Source organism: Sphaerodactylus townsendi, linkage group LG10 (genome assembly GCF_021028975.2).
Source record: "Sphaerodactylus townsendi isolate TG3544 linkage group LG10, MPM_Stown_v2.3, whole genome shotgun sequence".
Lineage (NCBI taxonomy): Eukaryota > Metazoa > Chordata > Lepidosauria > Squamata > Sphaerodactylidae > Sphaerodactylus > Sphaerodactylus townsendi.
The window spans coordinates 77,048,304-77,070,425 of NC_059434.1; the positions used below are offsets into that span (position 1 = coordinate 77,048,304).

A 22,122-nucleotide genomic window follows, 5' to 3' on the forward strand; every position below is an offset into this window, starting at 1 on the left:
GTGGGGCTGAGAGAGCTCTGAAGAACTGTGGCTAGCCCAAAGTCACCCAGTTGGCGTGCGTTGGAGTGCACATGCTATCTGAATTCCCCAGATAAGCCTCCACAGCTCAAGCAGCAGAGTGGGGAATCAAACCCAGTTCCTCCAGATTAGAATGCACCTTCTCTTAACCAGTACGCCACTGCTGCTCCTTTAGGCCTTGCTCTTTGTTCCACCTTCAGTACCGGAGTCAGTGCTGGTGGCAGTGGCCATTCTGTGGATTCTGGGTCTCCAGGGGAGTCTCGGTTTGCTTCTCTGCTCCTTTTCAGATGACTGCTCAGGATGCTATCGTGTCGTCCTGAATTTGGCCTGGATAAATGTGTAACCTTTCCTTCATTCCAATAGGATTTTGAGTATTTCTGCAGATTTGTTGTTGCTTACTTTAAATGCATGTATTTTAAAACTTTTTGTCACTTTCCTGTTTTAAACACTTTTGACTTCTTATTTTGTGGTTGGAGGAGAGGGATTGGTGGTATTTTAATTAAATGGCTCTGTGCAGCGAAGTACAGAATGGGGAAGTTGATTTCCAATTCTTTTTCTATAGCAAAGTTCTTCCATTTTCACCTGTTGAATTATATCACAAAGGGAAGATTGCTAATGTTGATATGATTGCTGTCTTGTAAATCATGTTCCGAGACGACACCTGGGGTTTCATGACTGCCGTTGAAAGTGCTCTGCCTCTAATACGGAGTAGGAACAATGATGAAAGGGGCCAAGAACTCATGTCGTGGGCATCAGCACTGACAGCTCTGCCTTTTTTTATTTCTCTTTGTTATTTACTCCCTAAGTGAAAAGAATCAGCTTAGAGACTGAATGTTTCAGATCTTGGCCAAAACCTTATTTCAGAATTAAGGAAAAATTAAACAATATTCAGGCCAAATAACAAGAGAACACGATAGTGTCTTGACCAATCATCCGTAAAAGAGCCTTAACAGGCTGCCACGGGAATGTTTGCTTGCTAAATGTATCCAAGGAGGAGGATTTTGCTAAGCTCTGATTGGACCTTTTTTCTTTTTTGTCCATACTATTCGGATTTATATGCAGGGCTGATTGTGAAACTTCTTAATTGAACCATAAAAGTTGCGAATATTGGCTGCAATCCCTGTTGTAAATTTACCACTGAAGTTAAGGCTTGCTTAAATAGTTCTAGGTTGGCTTACTTAATAGGTCTGAATGGGCTGTGAAAGCGTAAAAATAGATCCGATGAGAATCTGAACATACAGACTACAGTCCAAACCACTGTGGAATACTTTGGCTGGTAAAAGCTGTGCAAAATCCCAGGCCGAGATCTTTCCCAATCTTGCTAATCAATGTGGTTTTATAACTGGAGTTCCCACGTACTGAACCTGAAACTTTCTGTGTGAAAATTCTTAACGTTTTGCTTGCATCCTCACCCAACTGGAAGACTGACGCTTCCCTGAGAGGTGAGACAGTGGTAGATTTTTAGGGTGTCCAAATGTAGAAGAGCAGAATGTAGATGCTTTTTCTATTCCGGCAACCCATGCCTGAAATGTCTTCTCTACACTACTGTTAAAGATACAGGTGTTCTGTCCCTTTTTGCTTCTGGCCACTCACATTCAGCATTCTGTGACCGACCGTTCATTCATTTCTGCAATGTTTTGTACTCCCATATTCCATTGAATCCTAATGGTGACAAAACAAACCACATTCCCTGCTCTTCTCCCCCTCAGCAGAGGCTGCGCTCTGTCTTTTCAACAGCAACCTGTGACATATGGCCCCTCCACACATGCAGAATAATGCATATTCAATCCACTTTCACAATTGTTTGCAAGTGGATTTTGCTAATCCACACAGTAAAATCCAGCTGCAAAGTGCATTAAAAGTGGATTGAAAGTGCATTATTCTGCATGTGTGGAAAGGGTCACACAGATCCGTAAGTGAAGAGTGCCTTATGAAGAACGACATGAGAGTAAGTTTAGTGTTGAACTCAGGCTGAAGTGACCTGGGTTGAAATGTTTACTCAGTCAGTGACCTTGTTAATTCAGCCTTCCTAGATAAGCCCAGTGATCGCTGCCGTGAACACTTTGGAGGTGTTACAGATGTCATGCAGAGATGTGCATTCCACTTTCACAAAGTGTTCAAGGTGTAAAATGTGCTGTGATAGATTCCACCTTTTAGCAAGAAGTATTTGAGAATTGAGAACATCATCCTGAGAAATGACATATGTATAGCAGCGGCATGTCACGTTAAGGGAATAGCTGGAAAAAAAGCGTCTCTTTTCTCCCTGCCTCACCAAAGGTAGTCTGAGTTATAATATTACTAATCGCTGTATTATGGCAACCTGTTTTTGAATAGGTCACTGATTTGGATGACGAAGTTGGATCCCCTGCTGAAGAATTCAAAGCGTTTGCCTCTGATACCGGAATGAACCGGAGCCAATCAGAATATTGCAACGTAGGATCTAAGACGTACTTGACAAACCACCCAGCAAAGAAATTTGTGTTTGACTTCATGCGAGTGCTGATAATCGATAACCTCTGCCTTACACCTGCAAGCAAGCAGACTCCATTAATAGACCTCCTTCTAGAGGTAAAGTTGGTCTGTTTTTCATTGCTCCTTAAAAGGAAGTGCTTTGGTCGTAAACATCAGAGGCTTTTGGGGCCCAGATTGTGGCCGGAGGCAAAACCTCCTGGGGCGCTCCCTCCCCTCCACGCGCGGTGTGGCGCCCCGCCCCCACCCATTCATACACCCCCACCCCCACCACCCTGGTTAATATAGCAGAGTTTGCACAGTCAAGGAAACATAAAATTGAGTGCAGTAAAATCAATCCTGTTCACATTCTTGTTGCAGTATATAGAAAAGATAGAAAGCCTAATCTAAAGAATACCATCTCCCTTTACAAGTGGCCGGGTTTTCTGGCATCATGCAAGTGCAAGGATGGAATATTTGTTTCTACAGGTGAGACCTGTAAATACATCTGACTCCATGTAGAAAATGAACAAAAACAAAAACAAAAATGGCAACTGCGAGAGAAGGAAAGGGGTCGGAGAGCAGCTCCCAGGTTCAGGCAAAGACAGGAACAACCCCCCAAAAGATGACACTTAGAGCAGTGGTGGTGAACCTGTGGCACTCCAGATGTTACGGACTACAATTCCCATCAGCCCCTACAATTGGTCATGCTGGCAGGGGCTGATGGGAATTGTAGTCCATAACATCTGGAGTGCCAAAGGTTCGCCAGCACAGACTTAAGAGTGATTTAGCACCCGACAATGTCCAGGTGTGCTGAGTCACTTCACTCCAACAAAAACAAGGAATTGTGTGAGTGACAGAGTGTCTCTTGCTTGTTTATATGCTCATTTGCTTCTCCCCCTAGTCTTATATCACACAGAGTGCAGGTGATTGGATACCATTGGGGAAGGGAACCCCATGCTCATACATGCACTCAATTACACCGACTCACCCCCCCCCCCCCCCCAGTTTATAAGGACATACCATTAGAACTGCACTGGTATCTATATATATAAAAATCTATCAGTGCGTTTTTCTGCTGACAGGTAATCTCCCAAACTACTGGACCGATTGCTTTGAAATTTTCACACAACGTCGCATTCATGTGCGGCCAGGTTTCCATACTGTTTCTACACCTCCTGTTGTGTACATGACACAACTGTGCCAGTTATTGTGTACATGCCACACCTGTGACAGTTGGAACCATAGTTCTGTTCCGCAACAGCGCCATCTGCTGGCCGTCAAAGCAACACCCTCTGATACAAGGGAAATAACCATGCCTTCCTTGAAAACCGCTGGCCCACCCACCCTAGCGGAGGAAGGGCAAGGTGAGGGAGGGTCCGGGGGTTTGCTGGACCAAACACTCTGAAATTTGTACACAACGTAGCTCATGCCTCCCAGCGTGTTTTAAGCTAGGTAGTTCGCCTGCAAGGGAAGGGAGTGAAAGGGACATGGCCCACCCACCCTACCAGAGGAAGGGGAACGTTAGGGAGGGACGGGGCGGGGTGCCATGCAAGGGAACGGGAGAGAGGGAGGGGAGTGAGGGGCCACTTGCCCCTCCCTTGCAAGCATTGTGCAATGACACGTGTTCGAACCGTTCGCTTCCCCTTTTCTTTCTTTTCCACTTCACCAGACTCAGCCACAGCAACGCGTGGCCAGGCCCGCTAGTTTCTTATGAAGGTATCCGCATATTTATAACGCAAATTTATATTGGAATCCCCTAGGAATATTTTTTCCTGATCTAGAAGCATTTTATCCTGTTTTTGATAACCACTGCATCAAACCATTTTGCCCGTTTTAAAAGGAAAACATAATGATGTTTTTATTTTGGATGTCAGAAATGGATCTCATGGCATTGCATGTGAATTTTGAGCACAGGCAGAGAACACATTGCAAGTGTTAACAGCCACTGCTTAAGGCAGGTTTTATTCCTCTTTTCTTATTTATCTGTTCTTTTATTTTGCAGGCCTCTCCTGAGAGATCAACAAGGGCACAGCAGAAAGAATTTCAGACCTATATTTTAGACAGTGTGATGGATCACTTGCTTGCTGCTGATGTTTTACTGGGTAACACTTAACTTTACTTGTAATGCTACTCCTTTGGTAACTTTGAAACAGCCCAATCCTGAGCTTCTCAAAAAGGATACTGCAGAGCTAGAGAGAGTCCAGAAGAAGGCAACCAAAACGATTAAGGGGCTGGAGCACCTTTCCTGTGAGGAAAAGCTTAAGTGTCTAGTTCTGTTTAGATTAAAATACCCAGTTGGGAGGGGGACATGGCAGAGGTTTATAAAATTATATACAGAGCAGAGAAAGTGGACTGAGAGTTTTTTCTCCTTTTAGAATACTGGTGTTTGGGGACACCCTAGTAAGTTGGTGAGCAATAGATCCAGGACAGGCAAAAGGAAATGCTTCTTTGTTCAATGAGTAATTCAACTGTGTAATTCACAGCCATTTGATGAAGTGAGGGTCCCGAGCCTCGGCAGCTTCCAAAGGGGGTGAGACAGATTCATGGAGGAGAGGTCTATCAGTAGCTACTGGCCATAGAGACGAAGGGAACTTCTGTAGCCAGGGGCAGCAAACATTTCCTTTGTCCATTCACTGAGACTTAACAAGAACTAGATGGGGCACCTCCTTCTCCCCCCCACCCCCCCCTTTCCCCCAGGGTGGGTAGGCCACAACCAGATGTCAGTTTCCCTCCCTTCCCTGGGTGGGTGGACCACGCTCAGTGGTGGGATCCAAAAATTTTAGTAACAGCTTCCCATGGTGGTGAGATTCAAACTGTGGTGTAGCGCCAATGGGCCGTGGCCTGGCATTCCAGGGCGTGGCATTCCTGGGCAGGGCTGGGGCAAGGATGCAGCCGCTGCGCCAGTCCTTGGGCGGGAAACAAATGCACGCAGGCGCAGGCTGCCACGCACGCCGGTGCACCTCCTGCTAGACTGCTTCAAGTTCTGCACGCTACTGCTGAGAGGAGGGGCGTAACCAAGGCGAAAATCACGTGGCAAAATCACCAATTAGTAACCCCCTCTCGGCACACACAAATAATTAGTAACCTACTCTCGGGAACCTGTGAGAACCTGCTGGATCCCACCTCTGACCACGCTTGAGAGATTTCCTGCTGCTGCTTTATACTATTGATGCTATCGTGTTTCCCCGAAAATAAGACAGGGCCTTATATTAATTTTTGCTCCAAAAGATGCATTAGGGCTTATTTTCAGGGGATGTCTTGTTTTTTCTCATGATTTTGCGCCCCCCACGTGACTACATCAGCTGCACCAGGGAATCAGTAACTAGGGCTTTTTTTTTTTAGTAGGGCTTACATTTCAAGCGTCCTCCAAAAATCCCAAAAAAATCATGCTACGGCTTATTTTCGGGGTAGGTCTTATTTTTGGGGAAACAGGGAATTATCAGCAGTCTGTCTCTGAGTTTAAGGCTGCATTTAGACATCACGTCAGATCTCTGCTTGTCCGCGGCAGATGCAGATATGTGCCACTTGTTTTTGTGTACCATTTTCTCTTTCAGAATGGAGTGCGGTTGGATGCTTCAACTTGTTACAGTTGGAGGCTTCCTAGTTGTCCGAATGTAGGTGCCTGGGCCATCCTTCCCACAGACAGGGATTCTGAATTTCAGTGGAATCCTTGTGTGTGAAGAGGAAATAAGCTTCTGTTTACTCAGGTGCCTGCATTCAGGCATCACAGTAAATTGTGCCTTGATTGAAGGTTTCTGAAATCAGAAAGCTTTCGGTGACAGATCATGCGTGGCTCGTAGAAGGTGGGAAGCACGTAAGCACGACAACAAGATATGTCTGTGCCAGTCCTGGACAAACAGCAGTTTGTCATGACATCTAGATGTGGCTAAAAGACGTGTGCTTTTAAAAAAGCAATATTTCATTGAAACAAAAATATGGCTTTATGCATATTCCTTTCAGTACTAGTTTTGGTTGTATAGTTTTTCTCTGTATATACACGGATGGCTTTTTAATTTCTTGTAATGTTCTTGTTATAATTTAGGTGAGGATGCTTCTCTCCCTATTACAAGTGGAGGAAGCTACCACGTCCTGGTGAACAACGTGTTCTATTTCACACAGAGAGTGGTGGATAAACTTTGGCAAGGCATGTTCAACAAGGAATCTAAGCTGCTTATAGATTTCATAATCCAGCTAATTGCACAGGTATGCGCTCGCCTTCCATACTGTTTGCTTCCTATAATTGCTATAGTTTGGTTCATGTGTTTGATTTATGTGTTCGATGATGTGTTTTTCTTGTACCAGACTATCTCAGTACATTGAATTATGAAGATACTAGTGTTTATTTCATGTGGTTGAGATGAAATAAGATAAAAATTACCGTAAATTGTAAATCATTTGACAAAAAAGTTTGCAAAACGGTTTACCAATTTCCTTGCCACTGGTTGCAATACTATTTTGCTTCACTTCATTTGTCATCTGGCTTTCTCACTGAAACTTACGGCACATTACAGAAGTATAAACATCTGTAATGAAGACCATGCAATAAAACTGAATCGGGGAATAGCAATATAAAAGCAGTGTAATATAGCCCATAAACGGGATTACACAATAAAAGACAGTATAATACTCCCAGTGATCAGTACAGTGCTGGGTGTTGTGAGGACTGCCTAAAATTTGAACAGACAACTAAAGCCGTGTTTTGGGGATGAGTAAATTTCTGAATGAACCCTCCCCCCCACACACATGCCCCATGTGTATGTCTTTTAAACTTCTTTGAATACGTTTTTCCCCCTTTTCCCTCACAAAATGAGTCAGAATATTGTAATTAAATTCTTGAGGCAAAAACTGTCTGATGTCTATTTATTGCTGTTCTTGCTATGAGAAATTTTTACGAAATCACCTCAGGCGTTTTTTTTTTATTCAGCCTTTTGACCAGCATGAAAATTACCTCAGTGACTGGAATGGATTGTTAAAAGTTAGTGATTCAAACTATGTTGTTTTAACCAAACCCTTTCTAGGCAGTGGACTCTTTCATCTGAGTGAACAAGATTAATTGATTTTTTAAAGTTTTTTTTAAAGCATGTTTGGTTGTATAGAAACGTCACTGTTAAATGTGTCCATTTTTGTTTAGTCCAAAAGGAGATCTCAGGGATTATCGCTTGATGCCGTTTATCACTGCCTGAATAGGACCATCTTATACCAGTTCTCAAGGCCACACAAAACGGTTCCCCAGCAAGTGGCTCTTCTGGACTCCCTGAGGATGCTGACTGTCAATCGGAACCTCATCCTCGGGCCCGGGAACCATGACCAAGAGTTCATCAGCTGCTTGGCTCATTGCTTGATTAACCTGCATGCTGGAAGGTAAGGAGCAGCAGTGGCGTTGGAGGTTGAGAGCTCGTGTATCTAATCTGGAGGAACCGGGTTTGATTCCCAGCTCTGCCACCTGAGCTGTGGAGGCTTATCTGGGGAATTCAGATTAGCCTGTACACTCCCATACACGCCAGCTGGGTGACCTTGGGCTAGTCACAGCTTCTCGGAGCTCTCTCAGCCCCACCTACCTCACAGGGTGTTTGTTGTGAGGGGGGAAGGGCAAGGAGATTGTAAGCCCCTTTGAGTCTCCTGCAGGAGAGAAAGGGGGGATATAAATCCAAACTCTTCTTCTTCTTCTTCTTCTTCTTCTTCTTCTTCTTCTTCTTCTTCTTCTTCTAAGTGTCCCAGAATTTTTTATACATCAGTTGAAGAAGAAAAGCTGGTATTTAGGCCTGCGTTTTCTCTACCTTTAAGGAGTCCCAAAGCGACTTGCTAGGGTCCTGTACGAGTGATGAAGAAGAGGGAGAGCGCCCTCTGGTGGGTGGGTGGATGGTCTACTGCTGAACTTTACACTGTCAAAGGAAGCCACCTCTGAGGAGGAAAATACATTTTTTTCTAAAAAAATTCTTGAATCACTTGATAACTGAAATTTCCTTGTTCCTGCCAGCTGTGTACTTCATCTAATGGCTGGATCATTGCTGCCCCCCCCCCCCAAACCCCACGTAAAGTTTCTCTGCATTTTTTTACGAAGCAGATTTGTCCAAGTACACACTTGATTTTTTGGTTACCGTAAATTCGTAGAGAGTGGAACCACAGATTAGTGTTGCGCCTTACCACACGTATGGGTTAATCTCAGTATGTGTTTCTTGTGGAATTTTATTTCTAGTTCTGAACCTGGCCCCTAGCTTGTGACTCAGAATTTTCCAGAGGAAAGCAAATAAAAAACCTCCAGGATACAAAGTGGCGATTGGCATTACCCTGGGCATATAAGAAAGGGCCGCAAGACCTGAGCACTATCTCATCGCTTCCTGCCCTCCCTCTCACAGTCTGCCTAAACTCATAGAATCAGCATTTCTGTCAGATGGCCATCTAGCTTCTGTTCCCCCCTCCAAAAAACCCCCCATCAAAGTGGGAGAGCCCACCATTTCCCGAGGAATCTGGTTCCACTGGGGAAGTCAAGAAGTTCTTCCTCACGTTTTAGCCAAAAACTCTTTTGATTTAATTTTAACTCATTGGTTCTACTCCTACCTAATAATCTGCCCACCTACCATATTGTCCGCCTTTTTCCCTGAGACTAAAGGTGGATTACATAGCTAAGGCCCCTTCCGCACATGCAGAATAATACCATTTTCAATCCACTTTCACAGTTGTTTGCAAATGGATAATGGTATTCCACACAGTAAAATCCAGCTGCAAAGTGCATTGAAAGTGGGTTCAAAGCGCATTATTCTGCATGTGCGGAAGGGGCCTTAGTCAAGTGCAGTCAGAGGGAGGAGAAAAAGATTCATGTCCCCTGCGAGTCTTGAGGGTTTTCTCCTTGTCTTAACAGCTGTTATTCCTCAGTTGATCTGTTTTCCTCCCCAGTCACCTTCCTTGTACCTCTTTTTCAAGCCAGTACCTTCTCTTTGTTTCTTACATTCTTATTGGATGTCGATTGCAGCAGCGTGGATGGGTTTGGTCTGGAAGCGGAAGCCAGAATGACCACTTGGCACATCATGATCCCTTCTGACATAGAGCCCGACGGAGTCTACAATCAAGACGTTAGCGAAGGTAATAACCCATAATAAAGCCGCTAGAAGCTGTTTGTCTTCAGTGTCAACCAATATCATTAGCTGGTTGTAAGGTTCTGGCACAACAGTCAGTAATTGAGACTCTAGAGGCATTCAGTAGTCTTTATTGAACTGAGTCAGTTACCATTGCAGCAGAAAACTAGATCTGAGATAGTGGTTTCTGCAGAGGCGTAGCTGGGCCAGAGTGCGCCCAGTGCACACTCTGTGTTTTCTGCCCCCCTTTCCCCCCTGTGGCGCCCTGCCCCCACCCCGCCCCCATGCCCCCACCCCTCCTTTACCTTAGTTCAGCCTGGAAAAGTGGCCTGTTCCCTTCAGGCTGAAAATGGCCTGGTGGGAACTACACTTCCCATGAGATCCTGGGGCTCACAAGGTCTCCTGGGAATTGTAGCTCCCACCAGGTCGTTTTCAGCCTGAAGGGAACAGGCTGCTTCTCCAGCCTGCACTGTTTTACTAAGGTAAGTGTGTGTGTTGGGGGAGTGGGGTGAGAAAAGCTTTGTTACATGTTCCAAGCATCTCAAGGGCATGCGATAGTCTTCGCTCCAGGCCCAGAATGGGGGCTGGGACGAGGAAGCCAACTTCACTATGTTGCAAAGTGCAGCGATTAAAACGGAAAGGCCCGTTAACATAGACAGATAACAGCAAGCGCAGGTGTGACCTTGGCTCCAGTCAGCCGATGCCAGGCCTGACATTGGTTGTGTATGTCTCATGCACACCTATGGTCTTCCAATTCTGTCGTTGGGGGGGCTTGGGGAAGGGCTTGAGTGAAAGGGGAAGATTAAAAATTATGAACAGAGCAGATACTAAAGCTGTATTGACTGCTGCACTGGAGGCTATATTAAAATATAGGTCTAGTCAGGCCTAATTGACAGCAAATAGAGGATAATCTCATGTATGCGAGCCGGTCATGCTGATTATAGGCTGTGTTCTGCGGTAAGAAGATCCTAGTAATCATCAGTCAGGAATAATTAGGATTAGGTCTAATCCCCGTCTCCCTGCAAAATCAGCAGGACCCATCGCTCACTGCAAATAGCAATCGATCCCGCGCTCAGCAGAAGGAACGGTTTTTATTATAGCTGTGTTTCGAAACACACTGAAGCGAGCAGTTAAGATGCAGAAGGCTCAAGGGAGGGAATAAACAAACCTTCAAATGAGCAACAGAGATGATTAAACAGAGAAAAGAAAGCTTGATAAAATTCAGAATGTGGAGTTGTCCGTTTATATCAACTGAGCCCTCTCTCCTCTTGTCCATCCTTGTTTCTGATATTGACTCTGAAGGAAAATAATTAAAAATATGGCATCTTGCAGAATGTTGCAAGTTATTATCTTTTCTCTACATCGGCACCTAGAAATGCCCAAGGGGGTTCTAGATTGGTACAGAGCTTAATGGTGGGCTAAAGGCCAAAAGCCAGCCATTGACCAGGGTTCTCTGTGGTGGTAGAATGAGGGGAATCAAACCCAGTTCTTCAGATTAGAGTGCACCTGCTCTTAATCACTACACCACGCTGGCTCTTTCACTTGAAGAAGAGAAGAAGAAGAGTTTGGATTTATATCCCCCCTTTCTCTCCTGCAGGAGACTCAAAGGGGCTTACAATCTCCTTGCCCTTCCCCCCTCACAACAAACACCCTGTGAGGTAGGTGGGGCTGAGAGAGCTCCGAGAAGCTGTGACTAGCCCAAGGTCACCCAGCTGGCGTGTGTAGGAGTGTACAGGCTAATCTGAATTCCCCAGATAAGCCTCCACAGCTTAGGCGGCAGAGCTGGGAATCAAACCCGGTTCCTCCAGATTAGATACACGAGCTCTTAACCTCCTACGCCACTGCTGCTCCTTGAGAGCATGGTGCATACTGCCACGAGTGTACCTTTGTCAGACGGGGTCAAGAAGGTCCTTCTTCAGACTAGGGACCCTTCCACACGGTATTCTTGTGACAGAAAATGGGGTGGGTTTGGGAGGTGGGCTAGAGGTAAAGTCCTTGAAGCCTTCTTCTGGCTGCTTCCCAGAGTCTTAGACTACCTGCTGATCCTGGCAACTGAGAGATTGGCGGTATCACCTGTCAAGGTCAAACATTGACCTTAAGTGAGGTAAAATCTTAGAGACTGACAAGGAAAAAAGGAGGGAGAGACGATGAACTGAGAGAGCCTGGAAACGAAAAATTTTCTGCCCAGACCTGTTGGAACAAAGGCAGTATGCACTAAAGTAAAATGGTAAGATTGTCGAAGGCTTTCACAGCCGGATTCAACTGGTTGTGGTGGGTTTTCTGGGCTGTGTGGCTGTGGTCTGGTGGATCTTGTTCCTGGCGTTTCGCCTGCATCTGTAGCTGGCATCTTCAGAGGTGTATCACAGAGGGAAGTCTGTTACACACTGTGTCCAGTTCATTTATAGCCTTCTCAACCTGGCAGGTAGGCCCAGGATGCTTCATTAATTTTCCTAAATAATTATACTTGGATAGCTGTCTCAAGTTAGGGATTCATGTCAAGGGACAGTCACTTCTCACTAGTAACAGGCTTCCCTCTGTGATACACCTCTGAAGATGCCAGCCACAGATGCAGGCGAAATGTCAGGAACAAGATCCACCAGACGACGGCCACACAGCCCAGAAAACCCACCACAACCTATTGTAATTTTCTCTGAGTGATGTGCTGTGGTCTTGGCTGTTACTTATGCTGTCCTGTCATGTGACCAGTGTTAGCTCACAGTCTTGATGTTTTTACCTTCTAGGCCGCCAGCTTCTTCTAAAGGCTGTGAATCGTGTCTGGACAGAACTAATCTACAGCAAGAAGCAGGTTTTGGAGGAGGCATTCAAAGTATCCCTCCCTGTCAACGATAGAGGCCACGTGGATATTACTCTGGTGAAGCCCCTCGTTGAAGAAGTCAGTTTAAAGTGCTGGCAGAATCATTTAGGTAAGAATAGTTGTCTTTTTTTCTTATGTGAGATGCTACATTTTTTGCCGGTGCCTATTTGACAACTTCCCATGTTAGATAGCTGAAATTACTGTAATTCACTGCTTAGCTTTTGTAATATTGGTGGGCACGACTGTATATTTTTAACACAAGAATAAAATGAGGGGAAGTTATATGAATTATTTTTCCATAAACACTCTTCCTCCAGCTGTCCGGGCCCTGCGGGATCTTGGTGATTTCCGCAGGGCCTGTTAGTTTAATGCTAAGTTTAATAATGTTGTATTTTTAATAAGATAGGGTTTATTATTAGAGCCATATTAACTTATATTTATTGGATTTTAATTTATTATTGTGCTCTGTTATATATTGTTCACCGCCCTGAGCCCTTCGGGGGAGGGCGGTCTATAAACCCAATAAATAATAACAACAACAACAACTATTATTATTATTATTATTATTATTATTATTATTATTATTATTATTATTATTATTATTATTATTATTATTATTAAGACAGAGTTGTTCCGTCGGGCTTTTGGAGTGTCCAGCTGCTGAAAGTGTTCCCCCCTTCCATCCTCATGGAAATTTGGGTTAATTATCATCTACAGAACCCACCCTTTCTTATCTCCTCTTGGGAGGGTTTAAGAAGGATTTTAACGGGCGTTGTTATATATTAGTTGCTGCATTTTAATTTATATTTTTGAGAGATTATTGTATTTGATTTTATGTTTATTTGTATTTGAATTTCATGTTGTTCACCGCCCAGAGCCCTTCGGGGATTGGGCGGTATATAAGTTTGAAAAAAATAAAATAAATAAAAATACATACCTTACATCACAGGTGTCAAAATCGCGGCCCTCCAGATGTTATGGACTAAAGATAATTTACATACATAGCCTGCCCTGGATTCGTCTTCTGTCGATTGCTTGTTTTATTGCATGGGGGAATCTAACAGTTATATTTTGAAAATAAAAATCAACTCCATGTTTCTCTTGGCATTCCAGCTCATGAAAAGAAATTCATCAGCAGAGGGGAAGCGTTGGTTCCAACGACACAGTCCAAACTGTCACGAGTCAGCAGTGGTTTTGGTCTTTCAAAGCTAACTGGATCCAGGAGAAACCGAAAAGAAAGTGGGATGAACAAGCACAATCTGTCCACACAGGTAGCTTATATTATTGAAAGGCCCCAGATGGTGAGAAGGAAAACCATTTGCCATCTCCTTTGTAGCAGATTGGGTCACAAAGCAAACAGGTTTAGTAAATTCCACCTTTTTGTATACCATATCCTGCGAGTAACAAGATATCTGGGAAAGCATCACAGCTTACACCCTCGATAGCAGTTAAGTACTTTGAGTTTCAGCCCACTCTAAATGCTTTTCTGGATATTTAACAATCTCATACTAAGATGGCAAAAATACCAGAACCACACAAAACAATCAAGATGTCTTGAAGTCAGAGGCGAACTGGCATAAAATGGCACCCGGGGCAAGACCAGAGTTCCCCTCACTGGAGCCCAGGGCAAGACCTGATTTTTCCATCCCCCTCCCGCCCAGCCCCTGTCCTCCCTAGATCGGATTTTCCGACTGGAGAACAAGCAAACCAGTCAACCAGCCAGCGCGCAGTGGGGGGAGACGATGGCATGGGCGGAGTGGCTTTGGGAAGAGGCTACTGGGCCACAACAAGCCTCGGGTTTACTGCCAGGAGGGTGTTTGGCCGAGGCAGCCTGCAGGTGCAGTAGACGCCCCGAGATCCCACAACTGAGGAGGGCAGAGATCTGCTGGATATGTCTCCTGCCCACGCTGCACCTGGGTCCCAGGAGGTCCTCACCAGCCCTGCATGCTCCAGAGTGACGCCACTGGTTCTTACCCACCTGAGCAGCTGCTGGAACGAGAGAGGCGCATGGGCATGGGAAGCGATTTTGCGTACGCCCCCATGTGATAAAATGCGTGGTGCCCGGGGACATGTGTCCCCACATGTCCCTCTGGGCAGTACACCTTTGCTTGAAGTTTTGCATGTTTTATATGCATGTAGATTTAAAAAGAGACTCTTCTCTATGTCTTCATATATTGGGCTAGATCCAGTTTCTTTGCTGGCTAGAAAGGAAGGAGGGGATCCCTTTGGCCTCCTCCCAAATCTGGACTGGGGATCATAGAGCCTTTGTCAGCCATGGACTTTAGTAAGGAAAGGAACTGTGGCAATTGAATGGGGCAGGGGCAAAATCTGGGTGGATTCAATTCAATGTTTTAGAAAAAAATTAGGCTGCCTTGCTCAAGGTCAGAGGCGGAGCGCTCACAGGGACATGTGGGGGTCACATGTCCCCGGGCGCACACCAGCTGGTCACATGGGGGGCGAAGAATTGCCCCTCGGCCCCGCCCTGCCAGGCTGCTCCTTCAGCCGGCGGAGGCTCCGCTGGCTGAAGGAGCAGCCTGACAGGACTGGGCCAAGGGGCGGCCTGCAGCAGGCTCCCACTGGCTAAAGTAAGTGGGGCGGGGGGGGGGGGCGCCTAGAGCAGGTGTTGCCCTGGCGTCATCCCCCCCACACACACCTCTGCTCAAGGTGATTTACAAAATGGAAACAGTACCTCCACAAAGATTTAAATTGTCATCAGCATCAAATCTGCCAGGAGCATAAGAATGGCACAGCATCGAAGAAGGATCCAGCCGCGCAGAACAACCATGAATCAATTTAGCGGGGAACATAAAACAACACTCATAAACGTCTTTGCATTTTTTGTCATTAGGAAATCTCCCAGTGGATGTTTACTCACATTGCGGTCGTTCGAGACTTGGTAGACATGCAGTACAAAGAATATCAAGAGGTAAATCAGAGCATTAAGTCACAGTAAACGGTTTTCATCAGGCCTTCATGAATGTAATGTTTAAATATTGGTTGCGCGACGCAACAGATGATTTGGCGTTTTCCATTTTCCAACATTTAGTCGGAACACGTTACCTAGAGGAGCAGCAGTGGCGTAGGAGGTTAAGAGCTCGTGCATCTAATCTGGAGGAACCGGGTTTGATTCCCAGCTCTGCCGCCTGAGCTATGGAGGCTTATCTGGGGAATTCAGATTAGCCTGTGCACTCCCACACACGCCAGCTGGGTGACCTTGGGCTAGTCACAGCTTCTCGGAGCTCTCTCAGCCCCACCTACCTCACAGGGTGTTTGTTGTGAGGGGGGAAGGGCAAGGAGATTGTAAGCCCCTTTGAGTCTCCTGCAGGAGAGAAAGGGGGGATATAAATCCAAACTCTTCTTCTTCTTCTTCTACTGTTTTGCATGATACATTTTTGCAGGGTTTTTCAAAAGCAGATCTGCAAGAACAAATGTGAGTCGAGACTGGTGCTCTTTTATCAGCAGTGGGCTATAGCGTTTGTTGTGAGAGAGTAAAGAGGAAGACCACTGTGTTTCACCCAGAGATGAGTCTCTGACTCCGTCGAACACAGAGAAATATTTTATCCTGTTGTCGGCTTTGGGACTGCTTTGTATCCCTGTCTTTGTAAAGAGATCTGTCTTGTCTCTGTTATCAAGGGCTTGCAGCAGAACTGTGCAGTATAAGACAGCTCTGCACTTCCAAATCAGATTCTGCACTTTTTGACATATGATGAAGCATGCCACGGCAGCTAACCTACAGTGTTCTTTACAGCGTCAACAAAATGCGTTGAAGTACGTGACAGAGGAGTGGTCTCAAATTGAATATGAGTTGCTGCGGGAGAGAGGATTGTGGGGCCCTCCCATTGGCTCTCACCTAGACAAATGGATGCTGGAGATGACGGAAGGGCCCTGTCGGATGAGGAAGAAGATGGTGCGGAATGACATGTTCTACATTCAGTATCCTTACATGCCGGATGCTGAACATGAGACCAACATGCTGGTAAGTGATCTGATACTACGGTACTTATTTTTGTAGCAGTTTATAACAGTAGAACTATGTTTAATAGTGCTTGTGGTGTAAGATATTTCACTGGCAGCTACTGCTTGTATGATGGCTAATTTTTTGGGGGTGGTCTGTGGGTGGGCATCGATACATGCTGGTAAATACTTGCTGATGCATCTAGTTTTGGTGTAGAATTACTGTATAAAGCCATATATTTAGTGATGTTGTTTCTGAGTAAACCTCCAACTGGGAAGGGCATCAGCAGGATTGGAGAAAGATGACACTAAGGGATAAGCCAGGTGTGCTGCAGGCAGGTGTCAGCTATGCAGATGTGGGCGGACAGCCCCAGGTCCAAAGTACAAGAAGACCTAGCAGGCAGGCAGACTGGGAGCTATAGCAAGCACTGGAAGACCCAGCAGGAAGTACACTCATTGCACCCTGGCAGAGCCAAGCTCAAAGCAGGGCTTATATGAGGCTCCTGCAAGGAGGTAGCCTTCCTCAGGTGCAGGCTGTGCTATTGTGCCACACCTGGCAGAGAAACGAGCACTCCTCCTTCGGCTCTGTAGCTGCTGCCGCTGACTCCGCCTCCTCTGCCCAGCTGGCTCATCACAGGGCTGGATGGAGGACTGTGCGGGTTCTCTCAGCTGCGTGGCATCAGGTGAGGAAGGGCTGGTAGCTGCCTGAACTTCCTCACCAGCAGCCTGCTCTGGCTGAACAGTGTGGTCATCTTCTGCTTCCTTGTGTGGAGCCACTTCTGAGTGTCCGGCGTTGGCAGGTTCTGTGTCTGAGTCCTCTGAGTCCAGGTAATTGCCCACAGGCTGGCCCATGACACCAGGCCTGCTAGACTTGTGACCTACCAGGCCAGATGCAGCCTGCGTGCCACGTACTTTACTTGATTTAACACCTTCCCTTCCCATGGGTTATTGTCTGAGGCAAGCACCAAAATAAGAAGGTCTCTGGTGGTCCTCTGTGCAAACCCATTAGGCTTCGTGCAGCTTAGTAAACCTGGCCGAAGACATCTGGGATGCCGGGAAAAGTTTAGGGCAAGAAATGGTTTCGACAGACATCATGTTTTCAGGAGGAGGGCAAAGGAACAGCTCTTTGCCATATTTGTGGATTTCTGGAGCCCCCGCTTCAAATAGGATTTGGACAGAATGGAGTGAGTGCATAGAAAGGCAGTGAGATCGAGTCCTAGGAGGAAAGGCATGGGAATGTTTAGTCTGGAGAAGATTGAAGGGGGACACGGTTGTTATCTTTCAGTATTTGAAGAGCTGTCACTTGAAGGGCATGAAGCTGTCCTGTGGGCAGCAGAGGATAGGAACTGCAATACTGGGTATAAATTATGGGGGAGGCGGGGAAGGTTCCGACTGGATATTAGGAAAACCATTTGTACAACAGTGGAACCAGCTGCCTAGAGAGGGGGTAAGTGCCCCCACGGTGCCAGACTTTAAGCAGTGGCTGGACAAACATTTATCTGGGATGCTCTATCCTGATTCTGCATTGGGCAGGAAGTTGGACTAGATGGCCTGTATGACCCCTTCCAACTCTATGCTTCTGTGAACATTCTAAGATGATGTTCAGTAGAGTCACTGAGGACTGATAGAATTGCTAAAATAGATGTACTGGAAAGTGCCCTTATCTCCTTTGATGTCACTTCATCAGGTTTGCAGTCAATCGAGTTTGACTTTGACCTGTTTTTTGCAGGTCCTGAGCATTTCATTAAACTAAATTGCCAAATTTCACAGTTCGTATGCTCAGGTGCAGAAGGTTTAAAGTCCAGTCTGGTGCCAAGGAAGTTTGGTGAAAGGATGCAGATCATATTTGCCAGCCGCTCTGAGCCTTACGGGGAGAGCAGCATATAAGTTTGATAAAATAAATAGATAAATATTTCACTTTCGGGCCACTGATAGCTGACAGTTCTGGTTGCATGATGCACCTTGCGGTTCTTTCTCGACGTGAACCTTTTTTCCTGATATTTCTGTACTTAATGCCCTATTTTCAGTCTGACTTCTCAAGTAAACCTTCTGACACACCTGACGATACCATTCCTCAAAAGGTAAAGAAACAAAACCTGTGCACAGGGTGAAAGAATGTGCGAAGGATTAAAAACTTCTCTGTGCATGTCAAGCAACCTTAACAAGGCTTCTATGGTTGGCAGTCCCACGTGCTTTCTCTGTAATTGTTTTAGGATTAATGATTTACTGTGACTCCCCTTAGAGGATGTGACCGTGTTTTCTTCAGTCTTCACCTAATATGACGTCTCTGTAGCTGTTTTTCTGTCTGTGCCGCACACTAACAGGCTGAGATGGGCTGTGCTGTCATTCTCACCGTAAAAATGTGTATTGGCTTGGAATCGGGACTAACAGACTGTGACATGTTCAGTGATGGGCAGTTTGGCTGTTCACATGGTGACTGTTTCACTTCAGCATATCAGTGCACTGTTAATAAATGGTTCTAGATCACCGTGGTAGCTCCGCAGTTGGGGCACCCCCTTGCCAAAAGGGGTTCATACCCAGTATAATAGAACCGCTATCCATGACACTCAAGTCTCAGGATGTATTATTGTCCTAGGCATCATCCTCTGACAGACAAAGACTTTGCAAGTGATCTGAAAAATTATAACTACAAGAACTGGCCGAAACCATTTTGTCTCTCTTCCGAACATTTGCTTTTTACAGTATAGCAACTTCTGTATTTTACTTCAGAAACATGCATATTCAGTTTACGCCACTGGTATTTTTCTTCCAAAATTCAGCGCACCAGCGGTGATGGAAAGATGAAAAGATTCCGCGTACTACAAATTATGTATGCTCATTGACATTTTTAAAAACCAGTTCCAAAGAGGCTTTTCTAATCCTGCCCATCACTGAATATAATCTGCCTTCACTAATTCTGAACTAGTTGTGAAGCCAATGTTTTGAAAAATCATAAAATCAGTGCATTAACTTGCAAAAATTTTAATAGCTTTTTTTTTTGCTGATTTGCTGGGTTTTTACTTTCACTAGGTCGTTCAGTTATGCCAGTAGCAGTGAAATGATGCACCGCCTGAAGCCGGCAGTCACATAACGAAACTTATTTAAAAACATGAAGTACAATAGCAGATTTTGGGCTGAAACTTTTAATCTCCCAATAGGCTTTCAGATGCAATGAAACACAGCAGCACATCTTCCCTTCCTGACCCTTCATGCTGCTGTCTTTTTTTCCATAAACACAAGAGGCTGACAATCCACATCAGTGTCTTTGGTTACATTAACATAGTTTTGATCGCTAACTGTTACGTAAATATTTGCGTGGCAATTGTATGCACACTTCTACTGAAATCACTGACGCTCGGAACCATTCACTTGGTGTGTTGCAAATGCACGTTGAATGGGTTTGTGTAGAATCTGGGAGGTGATTGAAGTGATTTTTAGGAGTGGCATCTGCAACCCACAGTTTGGCTGTATTTACTGTGCGGTCTTGAAGCCGGATACAGTTAGCTGCTTGGACTGAGGGATGATCTGAGCCCAAGGCAATTTCCCAGCCATCCCATGCAGAACTTCATAAGAACATCAGAAAGGGCCTGCTGGATCAGACCAGAGTCCATCTAGTCCAGCACTCTTCTACTCGCAGTGGCCCACCAGATGCCTTTGGGAGCTCACATGCAGGATGGGAACGCAATGGCCTGCTGCTGCCGCTGCTCCTGAGCACCTGGTCTGTTAAGGCATTTGCAATCTCAGATCAAGGAGGATCAAGATTGGTAGCCACAGATCGACTTCTCCTCTGTCAATCTGTCCAAGCCCCTTTTAAAGCTATCCATACTGGCCATCACCACCTCCTGTGGCAACATATTCCAAACGCCAATCATGTGTTTCCTTTTAGTAGTCCTAATTCTTCCTCCCAGCATTTTCAATGGATGCCCCCTGGTTCTAGTATTGTGAGAAAGAGAGAACAATTTCTCTCTGTCAATATTTTCTACCCCATGCAAAATTTTATAGCTGACTTCAATCAATCATGGAAGTGCTGAGCCAGTAACAAAGGTGACAGAAGAGCTTCTTAGAACAGAGGCCTGGTGATGTATCAGACCATTGCAGGAAAAACAACAACAAACTTTCTTCCCCTTTGATTGTTGAGCTTAAGATTCTTGTTTAACAAACTCGGAGCTCTGACAAAATATATCATATAGTTACATCCCACCAGACCGTGTTCTAATTTGGTCGTGACCCACTAGCCCTGAGGATTCCCGTAGAATATTTTAGGATTGCAGGCTATGAATATGCCTGCAACGTATAGCACCCAAGATGACAAGTGGTTTGGGACAATTTGCCGTTACTTGAATGTAGTATAATGTAGAGTGATTTCTGCACAGCCTTATCCTTAATACAGGACAAGTTTGGGCCCATGTGAGAAATCATTGGAAGGGGAACAGTATGGAACAGGACCCGCCCCCCCATCTCTCTTTCCAGGATCCTTTAATCTTGAGAAGGTTCATTTTTCTTCCTCCTCCACCATTTTTTCCTGTTAGTGGCTCTCAGCTGTCAACATTAGGTGCTCTTGGAGCTATTACATACACACGCACACGCACCTTTTTGTTCTAGTTCAGGGGTCTGCAACCTGTGGCTCTCCAGATGTTCATGGACTACAAATCCCATCAGCCCCTGCCAGCATGGTGAACTGGTCATGCTGGCAGGGGCTGATGGGAATTGTAGTCCACGAACATCTGGAGAGCCACAGGTTGCAGACCCCTGTTCTAGTTAATTTACAAAGTCCTGTGTTTCTGTACAACCAGGGGAGTCATTTGAATACTACAGAGACCCATACCTTCCCTGTTGTTTTCCTGGATGTTCTGCAATCATGACTGGCATAGGGATCAGCCACATGTTTTACAACTAAGCCAACATCTTTTAAAGATTAACTAATTTTTTTGCCATCAAGTCACAACTGACTTATAGTGGTGACCTCTTACCTCCTGTTATTGTACCCAGCTAATTAAGGAGAGCCAGCGTGGTGTAGTGGTTAAGAGCAGGTGGATTTAATCTGGAGAACTGGGTATAATTCCCCACTCCTCCACCTGAGTGGCAGAGGCTTATCTGGTGAACCAGATGTGTTTCCACACTCCTACATTCCTGCTGGGTGACCTTGGGCTAGTCACGGCTCTCTCAGAACTCTCTCAGTCCCACCTACCACACACGTTGTCTGTTGTGGGGAGAGAAAGGAAAAGGAGCTTGTAAGCCACCTTGCGTCTCTTTGCAGGAGAGAAAGGTGGGGTATAAATCAAAACTCCTCCTCCTCCTCCTCCTCCTCCTCCTCCTCCTCCTCCTCGTCTTCTTCTTCTTCTTCTTCTTCTTCTTCTTCTTCTTCTTCTTCTTCTTCTTCTTCTTCTTCTTCTTCTTCTTCTTCTTCTTCTTCTTCTTCTTCTTCTTCTTCTTCTTCTTCTTCTTCTTCTTCTTCTTCTTCCAAAGCAAGAGCTGTTCAGAGGTGGTTTGCCCTTGCCCTTCTCTGCGTCATGCCCCTGGTATTCCTCGGAGGTCTCGTATAGAAATATTTGCCAGGGTTGAGACTGAGAGTGTGTGAACGGCCCAACACTTTTATCACTACGCCACGGTGGCTCTCCTTCATTAACTGGGTACAGTAACAGAGCTTGTGTTAAAAATTATCCATCCACGACAGATTCAAGTTTGTCGGTCCTTTGTGACAATTTACAACACGCTAAACGCACTTTGATGAGTTTGTGTTGAAATGCTGTTATTTGTCACGCAGCATTTAATTCTTGAACATTGTTTCAGCGAAGCAGTCGCTTCCTTCAA

General features: G+C 45.4%; 1 protein-coding gene across 1 annotated transcript in view; it reads left to right on the plus strand.

Annotated features, from left to right (window-relative positions):
* Positions 1-22,122, plus strand: part of WDFY3 (WD repeat and FYVE domain containing 3) — a 156,257-nt gene that overhangs the window by 96,691 nt on the left and 37,444 nt on the right. The window contains 10 exon segments of the mRNA XM_048508758.1: positions 2,353-2,586; positions 4,472-4,571; positions 6,512-6,672; positions 7,601-7,830; positions 9,440-9,549; positions 12,284-12,466; positions 13,471-13,628; positions 15,206-15,283; positions 16,106-16,333; positions 18,339-18,392. Of these exon segments, the coding sequence (XP_048364715.1) occupies positions 2,353-2,586; positions 4,472-4,571; positions 6,512-6,672; positions 7,601-7,830; positions 9,440-9,549; positions 12,284-12,466; positions 13,471-13,628; positions 15,206-15,283; positions 16,106-16,333; positions 18,339-18,392 (1,536 nt within the window).